Source organism: Pteropus alecto, unplaced genomic scaffold (genome assembly GCF_000325575.1).
Source record: "Pteropus alecto unplaced genomic scaffold, ASM32557v1 scaffold398, whole genome shotgun sequence".
Classification (NCBI taxonomy): domain Eukaryota; kingdom Metazoa; phylum Chordata; class Mammalia; order Chiroptera; family Pteropodidae; genus Pteropus; species Pteropus alecto.
The window spans coordinates 3,750,361-3,773,600 of record NW_006442497.1 but is presented as its reverse complement, the minus strand read 5'-3'; the positions used below and the strand labels follow the sequence as shown (position 1 = coordinate 3,773,600).

General features: G+C 49.3%; 1 protein-coding gene and 1 non-coding gene across 5 annotated transcripts in view; both read right to left on the bottom strand.

The window, feature by feature from the left end:
- Nucleotides 1–182: 182 nt before the first annotated feature.
- Nucleotides 183–23,240, bottom strand: part of CHD3 (chromodomain helicase DNA binding protein 3) — a 24,302-nt gene continuing 1,244 nt past the window's right edge. Inside the window, exons 1-41 of one of the 4 annotated variants that reach the window (XM_006922343.2) lie at nucleotides 23,090–23,113; nucleotides 21,507–21,639; nucleotides 20,438–20,550; nucleotides 19,772–19,942; nucleotides 19,394–19,518; nucleotides 17,854–18,137; nucleotides 17,496–17,626; nucleotides 17,180–17,330; nucleotides 16,809–17,002; nucleotides 16,253–16,486; nucleotides 15,848–16,051; nucleotides 15,020–15,231; nucleotides 14,191–14,322; nucleotides 13,711–13,810; nucleotides 13,104–13,295; nucleotides 12,738–12,938; nucleotides 12,228–12,365; nucleotides 11,842–11,963; nucleotides 11,516–11,689; nucleotides 11,239–11,380; nucleotides 10,893–11,024; nucleotides 10,149–10,266; nucleotides 9,809–9,933; nucleotides 9,376–9,607; nucleotides 8,910–9,076; nucleotides 8,281–8,458; nucleotides 7,747–7,812; nucleotides 7,186–7,271; nucleotides 6,917–7,050; nucleotides 6,203–6,347; nucleotides 5,864–6,026; nucleotides 5,622–5,743; nucleotides 5,385–5,520; nucleotides 5,171–5,272; nucleotides 4,857–4,985; nucleotides 4,356–4,464; nucleotides 4,035–4,167; nucleotides 3,560–3,755; nucleotides 2,305–2,468; nucleotides 1,932–2,058; nucleotides 183–1,467 (exon numbers count right to left, since the gene is read on the bottom strand). In XM_006922343.2, the coding sequence (XP_006922405.2) occupies nucleotides 1,346–1,467; nucleotides 1,932–2,058; nucleotides 2,305–2,468; nucleotides 3,560–3,755; nucleotides 4,035–4,167; nucleotides 4,356–4,464; nucleotides 4,857–4,985; nucleotides 5,171–5,272; nucleotides 5,385–5,520; nucleotides 5,622–5,743; nucleotides 5,864–6,026; nucleotides 6,203–6,347; nucleotides 6,917–7,050; nucleotides 7,186–7,271; nucleotides 7,747–7,812; nucleotides 8,281–8,458; nucleotides 8,910–9,076; nucleotides 9,376–9,607; nucleotides 9,809–9,933; nucleotides 10,149–10,266; nucleotides 10,893–11,024; nucleotides 11,239–11,380; nucleotides 11,516–11,689; nucleotides 11,842–11,963; nucleotides 12,228–12,365; nucleotides 12,738–12,938; nucleotides 13,104–13,295; nucleotides 13,711–13,810; nucleotides 14,191–14,322; nucleotides 15,020–15,231; nucleotides 15,848–16,051; nucleotides 16,253–16,486; nucleotides 16,809–17,002; nucleotides 17,180–17,330; nucleotides 17,496–17,626; nucleotides 17,854–18,137; nucleotides 19,394–19,518; nucleotides 19,772–19,942; nucleotides 20,438–20,550; nucleotides 21,507–21,639; nucleotides 23,090–23,098 (6,048 nt within the window). In that variant the 5' untranslated portion in view covers nucleotides 23,099–23,113 and the 3' untranslated portion in view covers nucleotides 183–1,345. Of the gene's footprint in view, nucleotides 1,468–1,931; nucleotides 2,059–2,304; nucleotides 2,469–3,559; nucleotides 3,756–4,034; nucleotides 4,168–4,355; nucleotides 4,465–4,856; nucleotides 4,986–5,170; nucleotides 5,273–5,384; nucleotides 5,521–5,621; nucleotides 5,744–5,863; nucleotides 6,027–6,202; nucleotides 6,348–6,916; nucleotides 7,051–7,185; nucleotides 7,272–7,746; nucleotides 7,813–8,280; nucleotides 8,459–8,909; nucleotides 9,077–9,375; nucleotides 9,608–9,808; nucleotides 9,934–10,148; nucleotides 10,267–10,892; nucleotides 11,025–11,238; nucleotides 11,381–11,515; nucleotides 11,690–11,841; nucleotides 11,964–12,227; nucleotides 12,366–12,737; nucleotides 12,939–13,103; nucleotides 13,296–13,710; nucleotides 13,811–14,190; nucleotides 14,323–15,019; nucleotides 15,232–15,847; nucleotides 16,052–16,252; nucleotides 16,487–16,808; nucleotides 17,003–17,179; nucleotides 17,331–17,495; nucleotides 17,627–17,853; nucleotides 18,138–19,393; nucleotides 19,519–19,771; nucleotides 19,943–20,437; nucleotides 20,551–21,126; nucleotides 21,425–21,506; nucleotides 21,640–23,089; nucleotides 23,114–23,240 lie in introns of those variants that run through there. The other 3 variants (XM_025040094.1, XM_025040093.1, XM_025040095.1) reach the window with 3 other exon arrangements.
- On the bottom strand, nucleotides 6,642–6,781 carry LOC112471448. The gene has a single exon (XR_003043317.1).

Here is a 23,240-nt window from a genome sequence, read left to right as displayed (position 1 = left end):
AAAAAAAGCCTTTGAGTTTTAGTTGATTATCCAAGAAATAAAAAAGAGAAAAAGGTAAAGTCACAAGATTAAAAAAAGAAAAAGATGGATAATATGAAATGGCAGAAAGCAACATCCTTTCTTTCTTTACCCTTACCAGCCCCTCCCCAAAGAACTCCCCCACTCAAAAATAACAGTACACAGAAAGGAAAGTATAATTTATATGTACAACCGATAAACCTGATACAGAAGAGGGGATTGGGACAGACCAGGAGTGGGTGTGAAGAGACTGGGAAAGGGGCAGCAAGAAAGTGAAGGGGCAGCAAAGAGGAAGTGGGGGGTTCGCCATGCAAACTGCCACTCTCCTCAGCCCCTCCTGGGGAGGAGGGTGTGCCCATGTCTCCCCACCCTGCCCTCCACTATTCTGCTCTGGTCCCATAGGCAAGGCAGTCCCTTGACTAGGCCCCCTGCCTGACCCACTCAAATTTGGTCCGTACCCAGGCCTTCAGGAGCAGGGGGAGAAGTCCTCCAAGAACCTGGGCCCCAAAGCTGGAGGCTTCCCCAATATCTGGCCCGTTGTGTTTTCTCCCACCCTTTCTATGTTACTTGGGTCCCTAGGACAGATTGGGGAGCTCCTCTTTGGCTTGAGGGAGTATCACCCAACCATTAGACTTTGTAGGGTGGTCCTTGGTCCCTGGGGCAGGGGGGTGGGGGGGAAGATGCCCAACACAAGATGCCAGTACACAGGAGGTAACTGAGCCAGTGAAAGGCGCCTTTATTCTGAGGCGGAACAGCAATTGACTCCCTACCTTGTAACTGTTCTACCCTCCACTTGGGGAGAGGTAGGGGAAGGAAACATGCAGTCACCCCTCCTCTTCCCTTCCTCCCTCCCAGGGCTCACTGTCATCCCTATCTCAAGTCCCCCTCCTCTCTTCAAACCTCTTTTCCTTGGAAAGTTTCTAATGGCCAGGCAATGCTAATTCCCCACTCTTGCACAAGATGGAGCATATATTGAAGAAATAAAGACTGGGGAGGCTCCACCTCTTTCCTCCCCACAACCATTTATTGAGAAGCTATGTATGTTTGGCAGTGGGGGATAAAAGTACTTGGAAGACCCTGCTAACCATCTCCCACCCAGACTTCCTCTCACCAGCACAGTCTTCAAAGCGTGGGGGGAAGTGTGCAGGAGTGGAGAAAGACAAAGGGCCCTTCTTGAAGAGAGGCGTTGTAGAGGGGCGAAGGGGCTCCTAGCCCAGTGGTGGCCCAGGGGATGGAGAAGGCGGAGGATTGGCAGCAGGCCCCAGAGACTGAGCTGGGGGTCGGCCTCGGGCACGGGGCCTGGGTGAAGGGCAGGCCTGGGATCCGGTCAGTCGTCTATACAAATCACCTCCCCGGCTCGGGCCTCCTTCCGATCCAGCCCGTCTGGCACTAATGCCCCCACCATTTCCTTCTCCTTCTTCACCAGCACTGGAGGGCCGTTGGTGGCGGCTGTTTGGGAAGAAGGTAAGGAAGGGTCAATCCCTACTTCACTCCCGAACGTCACTTTCCGACAATAGTATAGTCTCACTTCTAGGTCACCTCATGCCATTTCTGATTGTGCAGAGTAGGGGTGGGAAAACCAGGTTGAACCCCTCCTCCCTGAGATTCCTCTTGCCTGCATGACTGAACACATGTTTCAACTCTCATCATAACCCCTTCTCATTTCATATTCTTTTTCTCTGAAGGAACCCAGATGGAGGAGGCTCAGGTAAGAGGTACCAAGCCGCAGAACCACTGAAACCCTGGATGAGGTTTTTGACGATGGGAATGGAAGAGAAGTTAAAGGGATGGGAAGAACAAAGCCCAGAACAACTCCATTCCATAAAACACTGGTACTTCCAAAGAAATGAGATGGGATATAACAGTAAAAGGGTAGCTGAGCAGTGATGAATGGGAAGAAATCATCAGCTGACCTGTGATGAAAGACCCTGCAGGCATCTGGCTGTAATTGGCGCCTGCGACGGCCAGGGCCCCTACGGGAGCGGCGCTGAAGGCTGCCCCGTACCCCGGAGGTGTAGCGTAGGGACCCGGGGGGAAGGCCTGAAATAGAGAGCAAGCCCAAGTTAGAGGGTCCAGATTCTGAAAGGAAAGCTGTAAAGGAAATGTTATAAGACAAACTCCAGAACTACTGAGGTACAGTATAACATAGGCATGGAGACTCAAGGGTGATGAGTGTGCTGGAGTAAGTCATTTTTTTCCATATTGTATAGAATCAGATGGAAGTGTCTGTATATGTGCAGGAGAAGTACCAACAGGGAAAATGGAGTTAGAGGGAAAGGGGGTTACCGGTGTGGGGTGAGGCTCTGTGCCCTTGCTGGCCAGCCGGCTGAGGATGCTGCGCTCGGACATCTGAAGGCGGGCTGCGATGGGGGGTATTCGAGACAGCGTGGCTGGCAGGCGGGTCACGTCTGCCTTCATGTCGCTCAGCAACTCCTCCAGCTGGTTCAGAACTGGGGCCCGGGCCACAGAGAAAGAAGGGCAAGAGAAAGACAGGGAAAGGAAGAGATGGAGCCAGGAAAAGAGACGAGGAATCAGATGGACAGATAAAGTCAGAAAAAGAGAGCAAGAGAACACAGATGTCAAAGAACCAGAGAAAAAGAAAAATGATAGATGGAGACAGAAAAAGAGGCGACTCGGGGGAGGGAAAGTTAAGTGTCAGGTAAAGAGGCAGAGAGATCAGATCACCACAGAGAGAGATGAAGAGAGAAGCAAGGAAAAGGGAATTTGGAGAAAAAGGGAGATGGGGAGGACATTTGGAAGACATGGGGGCGGGGAGTTGTCAGAACATCCCATACTGGAAGAATGATGTTTTTGGGTTGGGGATGATGGGGAGGAAATAGGGGGCGTGGGAGGTGGTAAGTGGTGTTAAAGATTTAAGGATCAGGTTTTACATATGTAACTGGGGAGGGAAGTTAGAGGGTCAGCATTACAGATTCGAGGAATCAGAACAGGAATCAAAGGGGCCAGGAGTCAGTCACTACATCAGACAGGATTAGATGGTTAAAGGGTGTTCGAATTTAATCTATTATTTTCAAGGTAAGAGGGTTTGGGAGGAAGGGTTGAAGGTCAAAGGGAAGTTTCATGGGGTAAGGTCAAAGGGTGGGATGGTGGTAGTGCCTCTCTCCTGGGGTAAATGAGTTGTGAGGAATGTGATTTGTGGGACTGGGGTTAAGGATTTTTGTGAACTATATACAGGCCAAGGCCCTCGAGAGGGTGCTATTAGCAGTATGGCAAGTGTGTGGGTCAGTAAAGAAGTTCTGTCCTGTGGAGGGGACATGGCACACTCTCATGGAGTTTTGGGGGGGGGATCCCTCTATTAGGCACTGATGTGAATGCTATTAGGTACGGATAAGGGCTGGCTGCACAAATCCTAGAGGCTAAAAACCAAGGGGTTGCCAAGTGGTTCAGGGGTGGGGTTAGAGGTCAGAGGGGGGTGGTTCAGAGGGTAAAAGGGTCAGAGGGGAAGATTTTGAGGGGTGCGGGGTGAAGACTTACGCAGCGTTGTGGGCCCTCCCCCGCGCGGGGCCGCCGCGGCCCTTACCCTTGTGCAGTACGGCGTTGGCTGGCTTGTTCCCTGCCAGCGACTCCTTGGAGAGGTGCTGGTGGCTCTCAGCCAGGCACTCGGCCTCGGCGAAGCGGGCGTGGAGGGCCATGGCGGGGTGCGCCGGCTCCTGTGATAGGTTCAGGTAGGCCGCCCGCCGAAGCTGCTCCTCAATCACCAGCGCCTGCTCCAGGAGCTGAGGGCACAGGGAGGGTTAGTGCAAGGACCGGACAGCAGTTGGCAAGTGGATGGGGGGCCCGACACAACACTGGAGACCCACACTGCCCTTACCTCTGGCCAAGGGCATCCCTAGCTCCAAACCAATACTGTGACCCCAGCACTAACCCAGATCCAGACCAGTCCCAAACATGAGGCTACCGTCAAAGTGTTAACCTTTCCCACATCCAACCAGATCTGGTTCCACCACTGACACAAGTCCCTCTTCAACACTGTTTATTTCATCCCTTATCCCCACCTTAAATCTCCGGGCCAGAAACTTATTTTTCATCTCCAGAAAATTCCCCTTATTGGCTTCAGTTTTAAATGGCTCATTGATAATGGCAAACTGAGCATCATTCTGAATGTCCTGCCACCGTGCATAGCCATGACTGCCGATGAAGGGGACCATCAAGGAATTTAACAGGGATGGGCCAGGCTGTGAACACGTCTGCCTTTTGGCGTGATCTCCCCAAAGTGTGGCGCTAGTCCCCCTTCCCGCCATGTGGACTCCTCTGTAATTCGTCTCTCTCCAGGCTGAGAGAACCGTTTTTTCCCTTGTATTTTTGTTAAAGGATACAGGACAATCCCAGCCAGAAGCCAATAGTCATGTCTTCGGTGCCAGATCTCATTGAGTTTCCCCGAGGAAATAGCTGCTCTTTCCTCATTCTGCCACAGTGTGTGAAGCTCTGAAAAGAGAACAGAAGATGGATGAGGCATTAGGAGTTTTCAAACCACATCCAGCCCAACAGACAGGTATAGATGAAGGAACTGAATAGTGGTAGAGGACTAAGGGCTCTTTAAAGAAACAGGTCAAAGTTAGCTTAGGGGGGTAGGGATAAAGGTAGTTACAAACAATGTTCAAGTTAGTATTAAGAATTAAGGTAGGATTAAAGATAACTTCGGAGTTAGGAGTACACTTGAGAAGGACTGAGGGCAAGGAGCAGAGACAGCATGTACCATTTCATTAGCGGTTACTTGGAATTAAAGGTAGCAGGAAGCCTCAGGCAAAATGAGAAACCCCATGAGCATGAGCAAATTCCAATGAAGAGTAGGTGGCAGTGAGAGAGACCCCCCACACCTGTGAAGCCACCATCTGCGATATTGAACATGAACCGCGGCTTCTCTGCCTTCTCCTCACGTCGCCCATTGGACCGTGGCTCGTCTCGAGGAGGCCCAGGTCGAAGCTCCCGGTCCCCTTTTACATCTTCTGCTAGGGCAGATGAGGCAGAGCTCACACCTCAGGACGGGCTTCTCCCAGGTCCCAAGACTATTCCCTGTACTGTACTGACCCTTGAAACAGCTACCCACCCAGGACTCAGGCATTTGGTCCCCCAGATTCCACCTCCCTTGATTCCCTCAGAGACCCAAGTATCCAGTCCTTCTACCCATTACCTCTCTTGCCCAAATCCCCTGTTTCCCTCTCCGGCCTCTCCCTGTGTTCCTGTCCATCCAACGGCTTCTCCTCCCCCCTCTCTCCTGGCGTCGACTCTGTGGCTGTGGGAGGGGGTAGGGGACAGGAGGGAAGATGTCACCCTCATTCTCTGACCCCAGAAGAGGGAATCCTCAAATTTTAAGCCTCCCATTACCCCTACGGCCATGTACCCACCTGACTTCTCTCTGTCCCCCTGGTACCCAGGTTCAGGCTCCATCTCTACAGGTAATCCTGGCACCTCATCCTCTAGAGGAATCTTCCTTGGCTCCAGCCGCTCCCCAAGTGATGGGGCTGGGCTGGGGGCATCAGCCTGGAAGAGAACAATGGACCAGGATGAACTGAAGAACTTCTAGAGCTCAACCTCCAAGATCCCCAATTCTCTTCCTTCAAGGGAGCCAGGTAGTCACACACCTCTGTCTCCATCTTCTCCCCAATTCTGCTATTCTTTTCTGGCTTCTCCTCTTGGTTTTCAGCTTCATCTTTCTCAAGTGGTGTCCTTATGCCATCTCCTTTCTCACTTGGAGCTGGAGTAGCTACATGGAGAAGGCAGAGTGAAGGAGGCAGAAACCGCCCTATATTGACTATTTCTTTATGTCTGGCCCCATCGGACAATGGCCTCGTCTCCATCTCTCCCACCATCCTGATCCAATTACCAGGTTTAGAGGTACAAGGACTGTTTGTAGCAGAAGCTTCAGGGGTGGTAGGTGACGTTTTGGTAGGAGAGGAGGCTCTGGAGGAGCGCTTAGAGTCGGCACTAGGGTCGGGCATCAGCTCAGGCATCGACCAGCGCCCATTGATGTGCTCAAACTCCTGTACCTGAAGGCGGAGGGGGTAGTAGTAAAGTGATCAGCTCCAGGCACTGAAAACATAGGAAGCTCCAGTCCCGTCTCATCTCTCACCAGCCTCAGTCTGGAACTCAGGGATGCAAGGCAGAGAAAAAACAGGGCCCAAGGAGGCCAGATTGATTCTTTTGGTGAGGGGAAGATAGATACCTTCTTCTTAACAAGAGACATGACTCCAATGCGGGTCAACACTTGCTGGCGACTCAGGCCTTCCCGAGGGACTCCGTCAGCAAATGTTTCCGAGCCGTCTGCCCCAGGCTCACAGAGATGGCGCATGAACAAAGACACATAAGCCCTAAGGAGCATGGGGGTGGAAGGTAGGTTAGGAGAGCCTTAGGAAGGACACAGTGAAGTGAGGGGGGCACAAGGATTACCAAACCCCTAGATCCTAAACTCCCTGGGTGCCTCCAGGAATCCTCCCCTGGGCCTCTCAATCTCACCATTACTAGCCCTATAAATCCTAACCCCCAATCTGCCCCACCTCTTGCTTTTCCACTGTCTCCTTGGCTTTGGTACTTCACTCCTAGGCCCCATCAGTCAGCTATTCATCCTTTCCACCAGCTCCCCTATCCGCTTATCATGGCCAAGTGAATGTGAGGCGAGAACAGTCCAGGAGAGGCTCCTTTCTTAACCACCTCTCCCACGGGGAAGGAAGCCTGGCCTCTCTTCTCTAGGCTCGTCTGAGGGGAGGTAGAGCAGGCTGAGCTCACCCCCCAGGAAACCGAGCCAGGAACTGTTGTTGTACGGCAGGGAGCGTGATGGTCAGTTGAGTAAGGTCACATCATGTGGTAGCCAAAAGGAAGAAAGTAACATCCAAAGCTCTTACCCTTTCATCCAACTCGGGCCCATATCACCCACACTCACTTGAACTCCTTCTCAGTCTTGCCCCTTAGGTCCCGCACCAGCCACTGAGTGGTGAAGGCATCCTGCGGTGGCATCCCCCAGCGCATGACGGCATTGAGGAAAGCCTTCCGCTGACGGGTGTTGAATCCCAACACCTGAAGATGGGGGTGAGTGTTGATGTCCAGGGAACTCATTTCTTGATCCTTTCTCCCCTCAGTGATTAAATTTCCAAACCCCCAGCCTTTATTTTCTCCTGAGGAAACTCTCAGGGGCTTGGGCCCAGCTCTCACCTCAATGTTACCCCCGACTCGAGCCAGAAGTGGAGGCAGTGGTTTATCCTTTTCATTACGGAGCTGCCTCTTTGACTGTCGACGCCCTGGGCAAGGATAACGCCAGTTAGTAGATCCACCACCTTCTCCACCTCTCAGCCTTCCCAGCACCCCATTCCCATAAGATACAGAACTCAGGGAAGGCCTGTGTCATATCTGAGGCACATCCAATTTTTTTCTAAGCACTTACAGAACTACTAACTCAGTAGATCTAAAAGAATCAAGTCATACTAAAAAAATGAAAAGCAAATATTTGATGCAAGCAAGATTACTAAGAATATAAAATGATAGAACCTTTCTTGATCTCTCATCTAGGCATTTAAGCCTGCATGGTTATATACTCCAAATTTTAACAGTGGTAAGACTGGTTATTTTTTTTTTCACATCTTTTTGCTTATCTGTAATCTTTACTTTTTCTACCAAAAAAAAAAAGCATTATTTACATAAAAACTATGGGCTTAAAGGACCATGGGAAGTGAAATGGGAAGAGATATGATAGAAAATCAGGAAAAGAGATGCCACCTTCAGGACGCTCATCAAAGTCTTCATCCTCCTCCTCTGATCCTACTGAGTATTCTGACTGGTTATCTGTGAGGGGAAAGGGTTTCGTGGTCAGTGATGGCTCCCTGGACAAGCCCCTGCCAGGACCTTTCCACCTGGATGCCTCTTCTCGGAGACTTCTGCACCTTCACTCTGACCTTCGTCCTCCTGGGGATGCTGAATAACTGCCCACAGTCTGACTTCAAGGCCACATATCCTAAACCACGTCCACTCACCACCCACCTTATCTCTGGGCACCTCCTGAATCCTGTGTAACTTGCTCTAAAGAAGGGCTCGTGGGTGTCCACATGAGGCCTCCACAACCACCAGATAGTTTAGATTGCCTGCAAACCCACCTGGCCTCAAGGTAGCTCCTACCAATACTTTCTAATCTCTTTCTCTTTTAGTAGGGAAGGTCCTGACCTCTAGGCCTCTTTCCCACTAAATACATCTAGCCTCCAGGCCCCTCCTCAGCATTCTTCATTTTTCAGTTCCTGTATTGGGGGCAGTCCTCACCTTGGTCCTCCTGAGCAGCATCATTGTAGTTAACTTGCTTTCGAACCCTCTTGCCCTTGCCAAGATTCCGGGCTAGGTCTTCCTGCTGTTGCTCATAGTGATGCCTAAGCAGCTTCTCCCAGTAATCAGGATCCACATTCTCCTCCTGCTTGATGATCTCTCGTTCGATCTCCTCAATCTGAAGGGCAGCAGAATGAATGCTGGCGGCCTCTGTCTTCACCCAGTCCTTCTTCCTTCTGCCTCCTAGATCTCTTTAACTCTAAATTTTCTGGACATTGCATTTTCCTTTCCCTTATCTACTACCTGCAGAATACTTCTCCTCCTTGTTATTTCTCTTTTCTAAGCGTTTCCTCTAGTGCCCTCTGCATCCCTCTTTCTCTGACTCAGAGAGTATCCCTCCATGTTTATTGGTGCTTTCTGTGCCTAAGTCTTTCTCCGAAATCCAGTTTTACCCATTAGACCAAGAAGTTGGTTACGATCCACTACTACTCTTTGCTGGGCACTATGGCTATGGAATCAGATTTTAAAAAATAAGAAGAAAGGAGAGTCCTCCTACTTTGAGATCCAGTAAAGGACACTGCCCTTCAGATACAGCCTGGGATAGACAATGCCTGGCCCCAGCCTCTCACCTTGTCTTCCTCGCGCACCACGTACTGGGCCACCTTGAAGGAACTGAGATATTCGTTCATGTTCTGCACGTCGGTGTCCTCAGTTGCATCCTGGTTCCGGTCCAACAGCCGAGCAATGGCCTCATTGTCGTAATGAATCACACTGCTGTCCTCCTCTTTATTCTCCCCTGGTGGAGATAGGGAACAAGAGGGAACTCTATGAGTTCCAACCAGAACCTTGGGTAGAACTTTAGGAAGAGGATAGGAGAGCATTCTACTTTGCTTCCCTTCCACAGAAGCTCTGGAGAAGACCCTTTCCCTGGGAGTCTATGAAGAGATTTGTTGGTTTTCAACCCTACATGTAAGGAAAGAGGCCAAACTTCCTCCACAGACTGCACAGAAGAGTTTTTCTTGAAGAGTTTCAGAAGAGAAGTGCTTGTAGGAGAGCAGGGGGCTGCTTTCAGGGAGTTGCAGAAAAGATTCTCACCCTCATTTTCATCCTTAAATAGCTCCTCAGTGCCAAATTTGAGGATGTCATCCAGCTCCTGCTTGGACATAGAGCCTGCCTTGGAGCCCAGACCAGGCCGCACCACCAGATGTGTCAACATCATCTTCCTCTTGGCCACTTGTGTGATTCGCTCTTCCACTGATGCACGAGTCACAAACCGGTAAATCATCACTTTGTTGGCCTGGCCAATCCGATGAGCACGGCTAAAGGCCTGCATGGGTGGGAGAAATTGGGGATGGGCCAGGGGTGTGGCAGGGGAGACAACACCTACATGATCTGGAAAGGGAGCTGGCAAGGAAGGATCTTCTATCCTCCAAAAGGTTTATTTCTGACCCCGAAGCACAACAGCCTCCTCCATGAACCCATGTCTCCTTGCCGAATGGTGCAAGAGTTCTAAGAGGTGAGTTCCCACCTGGATGTCATTATGGGGGTTCCAGTCAGAATCGAAGATGATGACAGTGTCAGCAGTGGCCAGATTGATGCCCAAGCCCCCAGCTCGAGTGGACAGGAGGAAGCAGAACTGTTGGGCCCCAGGAGCTAGGAGGTGAGAATTAAACCAAGCTTTTCTTGTAGCCAGTATTTCTGTCTACCTACTCCTGGATAGTCCCTGACTACAAACAACTGTGTCCCCAACTCAAAAGCCCAAGTGGCTAGTTTCCTCCCAGGCCAGCCCCCTCCCAACCCAGGGACCTAGGCACAGGTTTCCTGGGCCTCCCACACCCAGCAGGGACCAAGGGTTCTCGCCCCCTCACCATTGAACCGATCAATGGCCTCCTGCCTCAGGGCACCAGTGATGCCACCATCAATGCGCTCATACTTGTAGCCTTCGTAGTCTAAGAAGTCCTCTAGCAAGTCTAACATTTTGGTCATCTAGAGCAAGAGAAACAGGAGTCTACAATGACGAGGCAGTGGGGTGGGCCCTGTCTGTTCTAACTATTCCTTTACACTCTCTCAACCCCAATCCTTATACTTGTACCCCTGCCCTGTTCTATGCTTCCAGGGTGCTGCTTTCCCCACCCCCAACTATTCCTCATTCCACATTCTTGTCATACTCTCTTGATTAAAGATAATTTTTCCTAAGGCAGAGGTTCTTCCCTGAGACCCATGAAAAGGTTTCAAAGAAATCTATGAACCCCCTGAAAACCTGTACACAATTGTATAATTGTGTATGCAGCTTTTCTGGAGAGCAGACCCATAACTTTCATCAGATTTCCAAAAGGTCTGGCTTTCCTCCCCTCCCCAAAAAGGTTAAGAAAAACACCAGGCCCCAGAGACCTCCTTGAGGAGGCAGATGGCTCACTCTCCCCGTTCCCTCCATCCAGTTTAAAAGAAGGTGGACTACAACTTCCAAAGAACAGGGATCAGAAGCCAAGAGGAACTTAGCTATACCAGAAACTGTTAAGGGTATCATATCCTAACCTCTGATACCATGGCAGCCACAGGAACGAGGTAAAGGATTAGTCTGATGGTGAGAATGAGCTACAGGGCTGGGTCACCTGCGAGAAGATGAGCACTCTGTGTCCTTGCTCCTTCAGCTTCCGTAGCATCTTCTGCAGCAGCATGAGCTTCCCAGATGCCTTAATAAGTGCCCCACCCTCATAAGCTCCACTGGGGAGCTTTGGAGACTCCTGAAAAGTAAGGAAAAAGGAGTCAGGAAATGTGTCCCTACATTCTGACTGTGCCTAGAAAGCTGGAAGCCCAAATCCAGCTTCCACAACTTTTAAATCCCTACTTCTCTCAGAAATCCAGTTCCTGGCCTTCCAGCCCAGCTTCAGCTCTGTGCTTAACTCCTCCCCCTTTCAAAAGCCAGGCATTCACTCAGTTTCCAGCTCTTGTATCTACCATAGCAGCCACAGGAAAGAGGTATGGATGGTTGCAGCACTTCTTAAGGTCCATCATGATGTTAAGCAGAGAAACTTGATTGCCACCACCTCGTGAATTCAAGGCCTCAAAATTTCGAGTCAGGATATACTTGTAGTATTTCCTAAAGACCAGTGTGGGGGCATAGAAGAGACATAATAAAGGAAGAGATTGTGATGTTGCAGTTGGTCGGCAACTTTCAGAAAGCTGCCACCAAATCCCCAACCCCTAGTCCAGATTAACCCGCCTTGCATCTCACTTCTGCATGGGGCTCAGCTCCACTCGAACGATGAGCTCTGTCTTGGCTGGCATATTCTTAAAGACATCAGCCTTGAGCCTCCGCAGCATATGGGGCCCCAGCAAATCATGCAGTTTTTTAATCTGGTCTTCTTTGGATATGTCAGCAAACTCTTCCAGGAAACCTTCCAGGTTGCTAGTAGCCAGGAGATAAGGAAATGAATAGCTGTCAGGTTCTTTGCCTTTGACCTCAGGCACTATTCTTCACTCCAGATGAATCTTCCATCCACTTGTCTTCTCAACTATTATATCTCTCATCTCTGCAGACTACCCTTGGGAACCACTTACTTAAACCTTTCTGGGGTAAGGAAGTTCAACAGATGGAAGAGCTCCTCCAGATTATTTTGCAATGGAGTCCCCGTCAGCAGCAACTTATGATCTATCTTGTAGCCATTGAGGACCCTGAAAAACTAGAAAAGAGAACAAGGAAAGGCAGAAGAGCCCATCAGTGTCAAGTGGTTGGCCCACAGTATCAACTTTTTCCTGTCTCCAGCTTCCATTTCCTTCAGGATCAGAGACCTCAAATCCCTAGTCCTCTCCCTCTTCCAACCTGGATTTCTCCCTAGAGGTTCCCAGGCATCCTGCCTCCCAGACTGCAGAAACTTTATTTTGTAAGACTAAGGCAATTGGGCATCCAGAAACTCAAGTTTCTGAGGTCTGGGTATCTCACTCACCTTGGACTGGTTGTTTTTGAGCCGATGGGCCTCATCCACCACAAGGCAGGCCCAGCGGATGGAACCAAGTGCTGCCTGATCAATGGTGATCAGCTCATACGATGTCAGGAGAACATGGAACTTCACCTGTGCCTCCCTCTGCCAACACAACCATTGTCCATTCAGTTGCCACCTGAAACCCAAGCACTTCTACCCCCATTCTTTACCCAGACACCCTGTCCTGACCATGATTCCCCCAAGGGAGCCAGTAGCCTGTCCTCCAACTTTGACTCCATGCAGGGATTACTGAACATGGCCCCCAAACTTCTACCACTTGTCCAGTAAGGACAGATCCATGGACACCCCTGGGAGTACCTGCTACATCTCCAAGACTGGAGTGCAAGAGAGGTGTGAGGCTGGGTAAAGGAAAAGAGGGAGAAAGCTGAGCGGGGAATAAAGAAACAAATCCTGGCTGAGGCAAAGAAATGACGGATCTGAGAGTCTTAGAAGATATGAGGCAGAGGGGCTTACCTTCATCTTAAAAGCTTTCTTGCCACCTTTGATGGCGTTGTCTTCAAAGGAAAACTCGTTCTCACGAATGATGGCCCGGCTGTCCTTGTCACCCGTGTATGTCACCACATAGAACTTGGGTGCCCACATCTGGAACTCCCGCTCCCAGTTAATGATGGTAGAGAGTGGGGCACTCACCAGGAAGGGACCCTTTGTGTGGCCCTGGGAATAGAGGGTAGGGGGGACCATTAGTCTAGATTGTATATCCCAGTCCTCTGCCTGCCATGCCCCTTCCCATCCTCTGCCCTTATCCTCCACTCCCACCTTCCCCAGTCCACGCTAGGCCTCAGCCTGGCTGTCCCCATCAGGGACCCTAGAATTCAGCACCTCCTTATAGAGTGAGTAGAGGAAGACGATGGTTTGTATGGTCTTGCCTAGTCCCATCTCATCAGCCAGAATGGTGTCAGTGCCCTGGGCCCATGAGAAGCGTAGCCAATTCAACCCTTCCAACTGATACATGTGCAGTGTGCCTCCAGTGGCTGTGATAAACCGTGGCTGAGTCTCATACTTTACTGTAGGCTGTAGAGTCAAGAAGTAAGAAAGCTCAAGGGAACTGTCAGCTGCAACTCTGGTCTGGGTCTCCTCCTCCCTCCTCCCTGGCACCAATACAAAGTTGGATTACAATTCCCTCTATTATAACCTGAGCTTATGAAAGTTCTAGTCTTCAGTTTCTCCTTCTCATTCTTTAAAACAACACCCACTAACACCATGGGGAAGGAAACTGGTGGAAGAGTCTTGTGTGCTACCATCTCTAGTGGCTCTCTCCCTCTCATACCGAAATTCATAGCCACTCCTGGGGCAAGGCTGAATAATGAAAAAGAGCTACTGTTCAAAGAGGTTGTTAAAACTCTAGGAAGTTCTATCAGTAGCCCCTGGGAAATAATTAATCACCTTGGCTCCAGAAACGAGAGAAAGGCCAAGTGAGAGGACTTACATCGTTAGTAGGAGAACTGGGAGGCCCATCACCCTGCAGCTCCTTCTTCTTCTTCTTATACTTACGGGGCTGGGCAGGGTCCTCCCCCATAATCAGTTCTCTGGGAAAAGAATCTGAGTGAGGCCTGTTCCTTGGTACCACCCCCCTCTCTTCTGAACCCACTCCAGACGTATCTCCTACTTTCCATAAATATAGATTTTCTTGCATTTCCTTTCTCCCAGACTCTTTACCGTCGCCCCTTGAATTTCACCTCTACAGCCAACCCTTCCTACTCCTGAGCATCCTCTTCCTCATTACTCAGGCTAAATCTTATTTCTGTTCCTCACACTGCCTCTTTACTGACCCCACCTCAAACAACCCAGCCCAGGCTCCCAAATTCTACATCAGGTCTGTCCCTACTGTACCTAATTTTATGCTGTAAGTTTAGCTTTCATGCCCCTATCCTCAGACTTCCTCTAACCCATGACTTGACTCTCTCACCGATGTCTCCAGTAGCTTTGCTTATGGTCTTCATATTCAGGAATGTTCATTTCATCCTCCTCCCATGTGGACTGGTCATATGGCAAGTCTCTCCATTTTACTAAATAGTGGTAATTCCCTTTTTTATCCACACTGTGGGGTAGAAGAAGAAAAATAATATGGATCACAAGTGGGAAGAACTCTTAAGAAACACAATTTTCGGCATAAAGAGAACCTGTTACCTAATCCTCAGTGGTGAACCACTGGAAGGGAGTTTAGAATGGCTGAAGTACTACCTTAACTTTTTCAGGATGGCTTTCTAAAAATTGACTGTCACAAAACACCCCCAGACTTCCGATATCTTTTGTCTATCTAATCACTATTTACTAAGCACCTACTATATGCCAGATACTGATGATTCAGCAGTGAAGAAAACAGACAAACGACCCTATTTGCTTGGAGCTCATATTCGACTGGGAAAGGCAACAAAGAAATAGAAAAATAAATATGTAGGATAACAATAAGCAGTAATAAGTACTATGAAGAAAGAAGTACTAGAAACACTGCTCTGAATGAAGCATGTTTTTCATGTTTTCCTTTCATGTCCTGATCCCCAGATTCATGTGTCATTATTTATACTATTAGAGATCAGAGGAAGCAATGATGAAAGTCAAGACTGGGCTGCTTTCTCTATCTCCATAGAAGAAACAAGGCCAAAAGGGCTGGGGCTGCAGCAGGAGTTACTCAATTAGATCAATTATTTGGTTAATCAACTAATATGAGGCCACAACTACAACAAGAGGAGTGGCATACCCCAGGAGCAAGGCCTTCCTATGGACCAAGAATTCACCTGTGGTTGATGATACGGTGAACAGTCATCCACTCTGGCTTGATGCCAAAACGATAGTACTTCTCCTCCATCTCAGCATAGTGTGGATCTTTCACCTTGCGCTTGTCACTCTTCCCATCATCCTCACCAGAGCCGTAGTCCAGGGGTGGGGGCTCATCCATGTCATTTTTCCGTTGGTAGTTTCGGTACATTACCAAGTGGAAGATTTCCAGCTGATGGGGTACAGAGGAAGGTGGGAAGAGATAGTCCCACCATCCAGAGGACAAAAAGAATAGAGAAGAGGCCAGCAGGGGGAATGGCATAGGAAAGGGAGCTATGAAAGAAGTGAGATGAGAGACATAATCAAAGCCAAAGCAGGAGAATGAATACAATGAAACAAAACAGAATCAGGACATGGGTGGGGATGTAATAAACTAAAGGAAGCAGGGAATAGGTTTATTAAGACTGAGGATATTGGTAAAACATGGTTAAAAACAAGTAAGAAAAGAGATGGAATTAAGGAAGGCTACGTTACATTTAAGGGAAACAATCTAATGAAGACTGAGATAAAAAGGACTAGAGACCAAGAGAACCACATATGGAAACTAAGGAAGTAGGTACAGTGTGAGGGCTGGAGGCCTAAAGTGAGAGAAAGCAAAGGCTATATGGAAGATCAGATAATACAGGGGGAGGGAGGGAGAAAGAAAGAAAGAGAGAGGGGGTGAGAGTAGAGACAGGGGGAGAGAGAGAGAGAGAGAGAGCGAGAGCGCGAGAGCGCGAGCAAGAGAGAGAATGAATGGCAACAAATGGGGTCACAGGAGAGGGAAAAGGAGAGGACCTTATATGTACCTGAAGCTCCTTGGCCCAGGAGCAGTGCCAGTAGGACAGTCCTACCCACTTGACAAAGAACTCTCGCTCTGATCTGCCTTGAAGAGGACGAGGAGGTGGGGCATCTGGATTTCCATCAGCCTGTTGCGGGGCTGACATTGCCACGGGTGGCTCTCCCCACCGCCAATGCAGGATCTTCTGCACTCGGCCTTTCAGCACGGGGCACTTTGGAATGGACACAAACAAGGAGGAGGAAAGAAAGAGGCAGAAAGAGCCCATCGTTAGAGTAGGAGGAGAGGGGTCCTACAAGGGAATCAAAAGCAAAGTGTAGGGGAGAGCACAGAAAGAAAGAGCTGGACATTTGGGCCCCAGAGATGGGGAAGGAGTCTAGGCTGACAGTAAACACTGAGAGATGGGTACACTCACTGTGCATCGGGGACACAGCCATTCACCGTTGGGGATGTCAGGCAGGGGTGGGTTCAGACAATGAATGTGGTAGGAGGAGATGCAAGCATCACAGCACAAGAGCTCCCCACCATCCTTGCACACGCGGCAGTACTCCATGTGATCGTCTTCTTCCTCCTTCTCTCCTTCTTCCTCTCCTTCCTCTTCATATTCTTCCTCCTCCTCCTTGGCCTCCCACTGTACCCCCTCCTTCTCCTGGGAGACCAAGTACAGATAAAAAACAGATGGGAGAAAGGAAATAAGGAGAGAGACTGGAATACAGGCAAAGATAGAACACCTAAATCCTAGAAAGGCAGAAAAGACTGGTGAGAATGAAGGAACAGGACACCTCAGTTTCCAAAAATGTTGATTTGGGGGGCAAAGAGATGGGGGGAGGACAAACTAGAATCCTGGTCACTTAAACATCTGTTACTGAGAACCTCAGGCGTCTAGGGGTAGGAAAAAGACAACTGAAACCAAGGAGGAAATAGACGGGTGGGTCCCCAAGAGCCGTAAGATGGTAGCACCAAGTACTCACACAGTGAGGGCAACTCCATTTGCCCTCAGGAGCCCGGTCAAGCTCAGGATCAAGGCAGACGAGGTGGTAGGCACGAGGGCAGGTGTCGCACAGAATAATTTCCCCACCCTGCTGGCACACCTCACAGTAATCCTGGTGATCCGTCTCGTAGCCATCAACCTCCTCCTCCCCGGCCACTGCAGGACAGCCCAGGACTGTCATATACCCCAGTGGAGGCAAAGGGAACAGAGAGAAAGAAAAAGAGAAGAATTGGGGAAAGGGGGAGAGAGAGAGAGAAGGGTTGAATAAAGTCAAAATTGAAAATAAGAAAGACAACAAAGAAATGAGAGGAAAGCAGACTGACAGGATCACACATGGCAAACACCACTTACCTTTCTTCTTTTTCCTTCCTGGCCGGCCTCTCTTTAGTTTCTTGGTTCGGACAGGGCCATCAGGCCGCCCTGAGGCACTATGGACACTGCCACTGTCCAGGTCTGACTCCTCACCCTCTGGTTCGGGGCCCTCGTCACTCTGAAAAACATACTGCCCATAGCCCCATGGCTGTCAGGAAGGCCAACCTGATTCTACTCCCCTCCCCAGGCCTCTGGCTCCCGCTCTAGCTTCTTCCTTCATGGACCCCATGTCTGGACCCCCCAGCCCATGACCTACCTCTTCCTAATGTGTAGCAAACAGGGAGGGGCCACTCACCGAGCCTCCTTTCTTCCTCTTTCCACCTAGCAGCCCTAGTTTGATTTTGAGTGGTGCCATCTTCTTTCCCCGAAGCTTCTTGCGTCCATCAGGCACTCGGGGGCTCTTACTCCGCCTCTTATGGCCTGGACCTGAACAAGGAGGGGTGGTGAGGGAGAAAAACAGAGGTCATGACATCCTGGAATAATGGAGGTCCTCAGGACTCCTCTCTCGGGGCTATGGTTTCACTGAGACCCCTTCCTGGAAAGCATTTCCCCTGCAACAACCAGGACTGAGAAGACAAAAGAGTTCTAGACTCTAATTTGAGCACATGCAGTTTGGAGAATGGGTTGACAGGTGCTCAAACAGGGTTTCTTACCTTTGCCCTCTTTGGTTTTGGCTCTTCGAATGGGTGGGGGCTGGATATCAACAGCAGGGGGGGCTGGAAGGGTGGGGGTTCCAGAAGGTGCTATGGGGGTGGCTGATGAGACAGCAGCTGACACCTGCTCAGCTACAGCTGCGGCTGCTGCCGCGGCCGCTGCCGCTACAGCAGCTGCCGACCCCTTGAAGGGGTTGTTGGCGCTGAACTCTCTCCACTTGGCCCCAAGGATGGTCATCATCTTAGACATTGGGATCTTAGGATTCTTCTTAGCAATTAGGGGCCTGTAAATATAGAAGCAGAAGACTCAGACCCTTCACAGATGGTCTGGGAATACAGCCATTTCCCTTCATCAATTAAGTCTATGTACAAGCTAGGATTCCTGAGTGGTGAAAATATGTCCTAATAAGAATATCACTAATTTGAAAATAAATAGAAAGTTAAAAAAAAGTTAAAAAAAAAAAAAACAGAAGTATAAAAAGAAATGGAAAAAGCAAAATAAAATTTAAACACATGGAAGATAAAAAAGGATAAAACAAAAAGAATGACATCAATAAAAATGCCTTACTTTTGAATACTAGTTCATAGTTCATAAAACTTTCACATATATCTTATTTCATCCACATAGTGATACTATGAGTTGCTATGATTCTCTTCATTTTTCTAAGTTCCATGGGCCCTGATGGAGGGTCCCATCAAGTAGAGTATGATAGGCCATGCTGATTCTGCTCTGCAGTGGAGTGTTAGGCTCTTGCAGGGACATGGGTGACCACAGTGCTAACAAAAGCACTGTCTTTAGCAGTGAGGTAGGGAAGATAACAGTACTAATGACAGCTACCAGGTACTGAATGCACTCTAGGAGCCAGGCACTGATTGTACTGAAGTTTCCATTCATTCAAATCTCCCAAAGACCCCTATGAGGTATATCCTATGATATCCCTATATTAAAAATACAAAACCAAAGATCAAAGTAACTTGCCCAAGATGATACCAGGACCTGAACTTCAGCAGGTTGCCTCCAGAGCATTGAACTGCTATGGTAAAGTGCCTGCTCCCCAAAAGGCATCTCTGCTATTCTCTACTCTACTTGGAAACCACTGAAGCTCAGGCTCTGCTGCCAGCAATGCATCCTCCATTATTACCGGGCCTAAGGAAGAGGCAGAGGCCTTGATAGTTGAGCAGAAGAAATTGGGGAATGATGATGTTATCTCTCAGAGGACATTCTATGAGTCAGAGAAGTTATGCAGAGGAAACTGGAACTCTTAGAGCAAAAAGGGCCATCAGTCCTCACTATGTTCTGTCACTAGTGTTTTCTAACCTAGCACTGCAATTATGATCTCTTCCAGTGAAGGATTCCTGACTGGAGTCCTTGGGTACTTAGAAGTCCAGGAATTCCCTGAAATTATATGTGGAATTTTGTGTGTATGTGTTGTGAATTCCTCTGGAGATCAGTTTCTTTGCTTTTATCAGATTCCAGAGGGATCTAGGGCCTCCCAAAAATAAAGTGTCTGTTCTCAAGGACTCTCCAGTCCCACCGCACCTCATGAACTGGCTAAAGGCTTTGTAGTTGGTAAGTGTATGGTAATCCTCCTCAGAGAATACATGCTCCACGTCCTCCAGGCCCCAGGTCAGAAGCAGAGTTGCTGATGACTTCTGTTCTACCTGCTGGGAGAGACTGGGCTTCAGTGAGGTCGGTGATTCTCTAGCCCCTATCCTGGGCCCCCTACATGGCTCCTCTACCTACCCACGAACTTCCTTGTGCTTTCTGCTTCATGCTCCATTCTCCAGCCCAATCCCCACCCCTCACCCATTACAGCCTCTCTACTTAGCACCCCAACCCCCACCCTGCCAGCGCTCTCCCTCCTCATGCCTGTCTTTAATACTGATTTTTTCCCCCTTACTCCCTAATTCTACTCACCTTTTGTCCTCCATCTCCCTCCCCTTTTTTCCGCCTCTTTGTCTTCTTCTCCTTTTTTTCTCGGTGCTTCCGTCTCCGTTTCCGACCTGGTCCAGTTCCATATTCACTGCCTCCGCTCTCTGACTTCTCCCGGTACTCATCTCGCTCAGAACCAAATTCCTCCTCACTATCCTAAGGGAGAGAAATGAAAATAACATTTCTTCAGCCCTACCATGTGCCAGGAATTATTCTGAGCACATAACATGTATTATCTCTTTTAATCTTCACAATAATCCCATGAAATAGTAACTAATCTATTTTTACTCTTTTTTTTTGCAGATGAGGAAACTGAGGCACAGAGAACTCATCAATTTCCCAAGACAAAAGAGGGCTGCTGGGCTCTGAATTCATGCAGTCTACTTCCAGGGCCTGTGCTTTCAACTGCTTCTCTCTGCTGCTAAGCCAAGTCACATCCAAAACTGGGCTCTTCTCTAGGTTATAGTGAGCAAAGTTACGGTCCCAGATCCATGAGATACAGGCCAGCAAGAGGAGGTAGAAGTCAGGTCTCCCTGACTTCATTCCCACCTCCCCCACCTCCACCCCTGTTATCAGGACCAGAGAAAATTTAAGTCTGTGGGAATGGGTCTCCTGAGCCTTATTGTAGAGACAGGAGTCCTTAACACTTACAAGCTTCTTGCGTTTTCGGGGTTTTCCTGGCTTGTTCTCCTTCTGCTTCTTAGGTCCTCGTTTTCTCTTCTTCACACCCAATGCTGAAGGCAGCAGCCGAATGTCATCCTTATCTTTGGAGCAGAGAGCACCAGGAAACCTAAGCTTCTAGGTTCCCAGTCTCTGCAGCCTCCCTACCTTACCCTTCCTCACTTGCTGGGTTTCTACTTCCCACTCTCTAGGAATTCCAGCATTAACTCCTCTAAACCTTGCCTCTCTTCATTGGATGCAAACAGAGAGTCCTTCGAGTACTCTGGGATGCTCTGGTTCTGAATGGGAGGTCAGGGGTCAGAAGGGAAGAGCAGACAAACCACTCCCTTCTCTCTCCTCCTACTAACAAGAGACCAGGCTCTAGGCCATGGGCTCTGACTGTGGCAGGTCCTTTCAGTCGTCGCCAGGGCTGCTCCTGCCTTTCCCTTCACTTGGCCAGCTGGCATCCCGCCCAGGAACTGGGGAAGCCATGCCCAGCTGCTGGCCTGGCTTGACCCCAGCACTTGGAATGGGGAGACACAAGCTGGCAGCTCCCTAAGCCAGATGCTGAGAAGGGGGAGCCAAAGGTGGACACCTGGGTTCTCACTCTAACACCCTGGGGCCCTGACATCCTTTTTTCAAAGAGGGAGGCCTCTATTTGTATTTCTGTAGATAATCACCCAGCCTCCTGTCACCCCAACATAGCCTTGTAGGAAAAGAAATCTTCAGCTGGTCATTTTCACTTCTAGCCCACAAGCTCACAGTGCCTGGCTCCTTCATTATACCCTAACCCTACAGGAGAAAGTCTCTACCATTACATAAATATTCTTCCTCCTAAGTAGCCTGGAATCTGCCTTCAAATCTATTTCCATATCCCTGCTCCCTTTGAGAACTCAGAGGCCCTACCCTTTGTCCCTTGGTGTTTTCCTTTGTCTCTAAATTTAGTTCCAGACATCCTGACCCATTCGTATATAAACAGTATGGGATACCCTGCCTATGTATTCTTAAATGCACAAGCATACACACACACTCAAGAGCACAAATCGAGGACAGCCTGTACCTGCTTTCAGCAGAGCTAGGTCCCTAACTTTCTCCCCAGATGTCTCTGTCAGAGACGTCAGGGCTGGTTCTTTCCTCATGTCCCCCAGCCCCATGAGGGTTCTTCCCTCATGTCTCCATGACCCCTGGACAGTCTGTGGAGACAGAAGAGTTACTCCACATAGATGAAGACAGTGGTGCCACACAGATTTGGAGCCCTAGTGGGCCTCCCTCCCACAGCAAACACTAGACTAACCAGCCAGACCTGTCTTGCTCTGGCAGAGGCAGCTGTGCAGGAGGGAAAGCTGAGGCTTGGCCCAGCCCCTTGCTCTAGGACACACAATCCTTCTTCCCACAACAGCCAAGGGAAAATTAAGACCGGAGGCCTCAGTTTCCATTGCCTCAGAATGCCAGCACCTCCTTTCTTCAATGCTACTTCTCATAACTCCAGCATCCTGTGTCCTCTCCTGCAGGAAGACACTCTAGGATGCTGGGCGGGGGGCAGGGGGTGCCTGCAGAAAGCCCTGGGTGTGAAAACAGACTGAGGACTGTAATAGGAAATAGGAAGTCAGCAGCCAGCTCTCCCTAACCCTTGGGACTTCGGTTAATACGAACATGGAAACGGAGCTGTCAGGGCAGTGGCAAGGGCAGGCAAACTGGCTAAGGATCAAGGAAACAGCCTCTGTCACCACCAGCTGGGGGTGGAGCACAAGCACTGGGACCTCACAGCCAGTAAACTCCACTACCCACCCAGCAGGAGGTTTCCGAACTTGGGAAGGCAGTGGTGGGTAGAGGCTAAGTAGAATGGCAAGGAAAGGAAAGGGAGGGCAATAAAGCAAATCCAAGTCCCAACCTCTGTCTCACCAGCCACTCAATGCTGGCCTGGAGCCCAGACTCTCCCACATCCCCGGCTCAGATCTCGGGAAGACCGCGAGGAAGGAGGCTGGGCAAGGAACGGAGGGCGGAGCTTGGCAGCCAAAGAAAGCAGGAGGAGTCTCGCAGCAAGCCTCGCCTCCCGCCCGCCCCTTCTCTTCTAATCTCACCATCAATCTCTCACACATATATTTATTTTTTCTCAAATTCCCCTCCTCCCCCACAACGAACCACCATAATAGGTCTACTGCACATGCGTATTACATGCAGGGGGTGGGTTTGTGTCTTCAGACCTTTTGCACAGAAACTACCAGAATTTTCCGCACCACCCACAATCATTCCCCACCCCCACCCCAAGGAATCACATCTATATATTATGTTATATTATTTCTCTAGACTTGCCAGAAGGGGGAGGGAGAAGAAATGAGTTTTGGGTTTCCTGCTCCCTTCCCCCATCAACATGAGTGCTATTATTTTAAACGTTTAACAATGTAAGGAGACTGGAGAGGGGGGAAGGGATAAAATTGGTCTTGGGTAAGCATGTAAAACAAAATGGTGAGAAGCAAAGCAGTCAGAATGAAAAACAATAGAAAGCTCTAAAACACACAAATTCGTATTCTAGAGGATGAGGGTGGGCGGCCCAAGCAAATTTCCTTAGAAGAGAGTTATTTTGCCCACACTTAGGGAGACAGAAATAATGCAGAGGCTAAAAATATTTTCCCAAAGTTTTACCTCAGTCATCTGAGGGGGTGTATCTAGGTCACTCATTTGACTTGGTGGGCTGAAAGGGAAATAAAACTGCCCTGGGAGACAGAGAAGGTGGGTTTTCATTTCAAATAAAGAATTTAAAAAACATTTGATGTTACTTCTTGTCTGTTCAGAA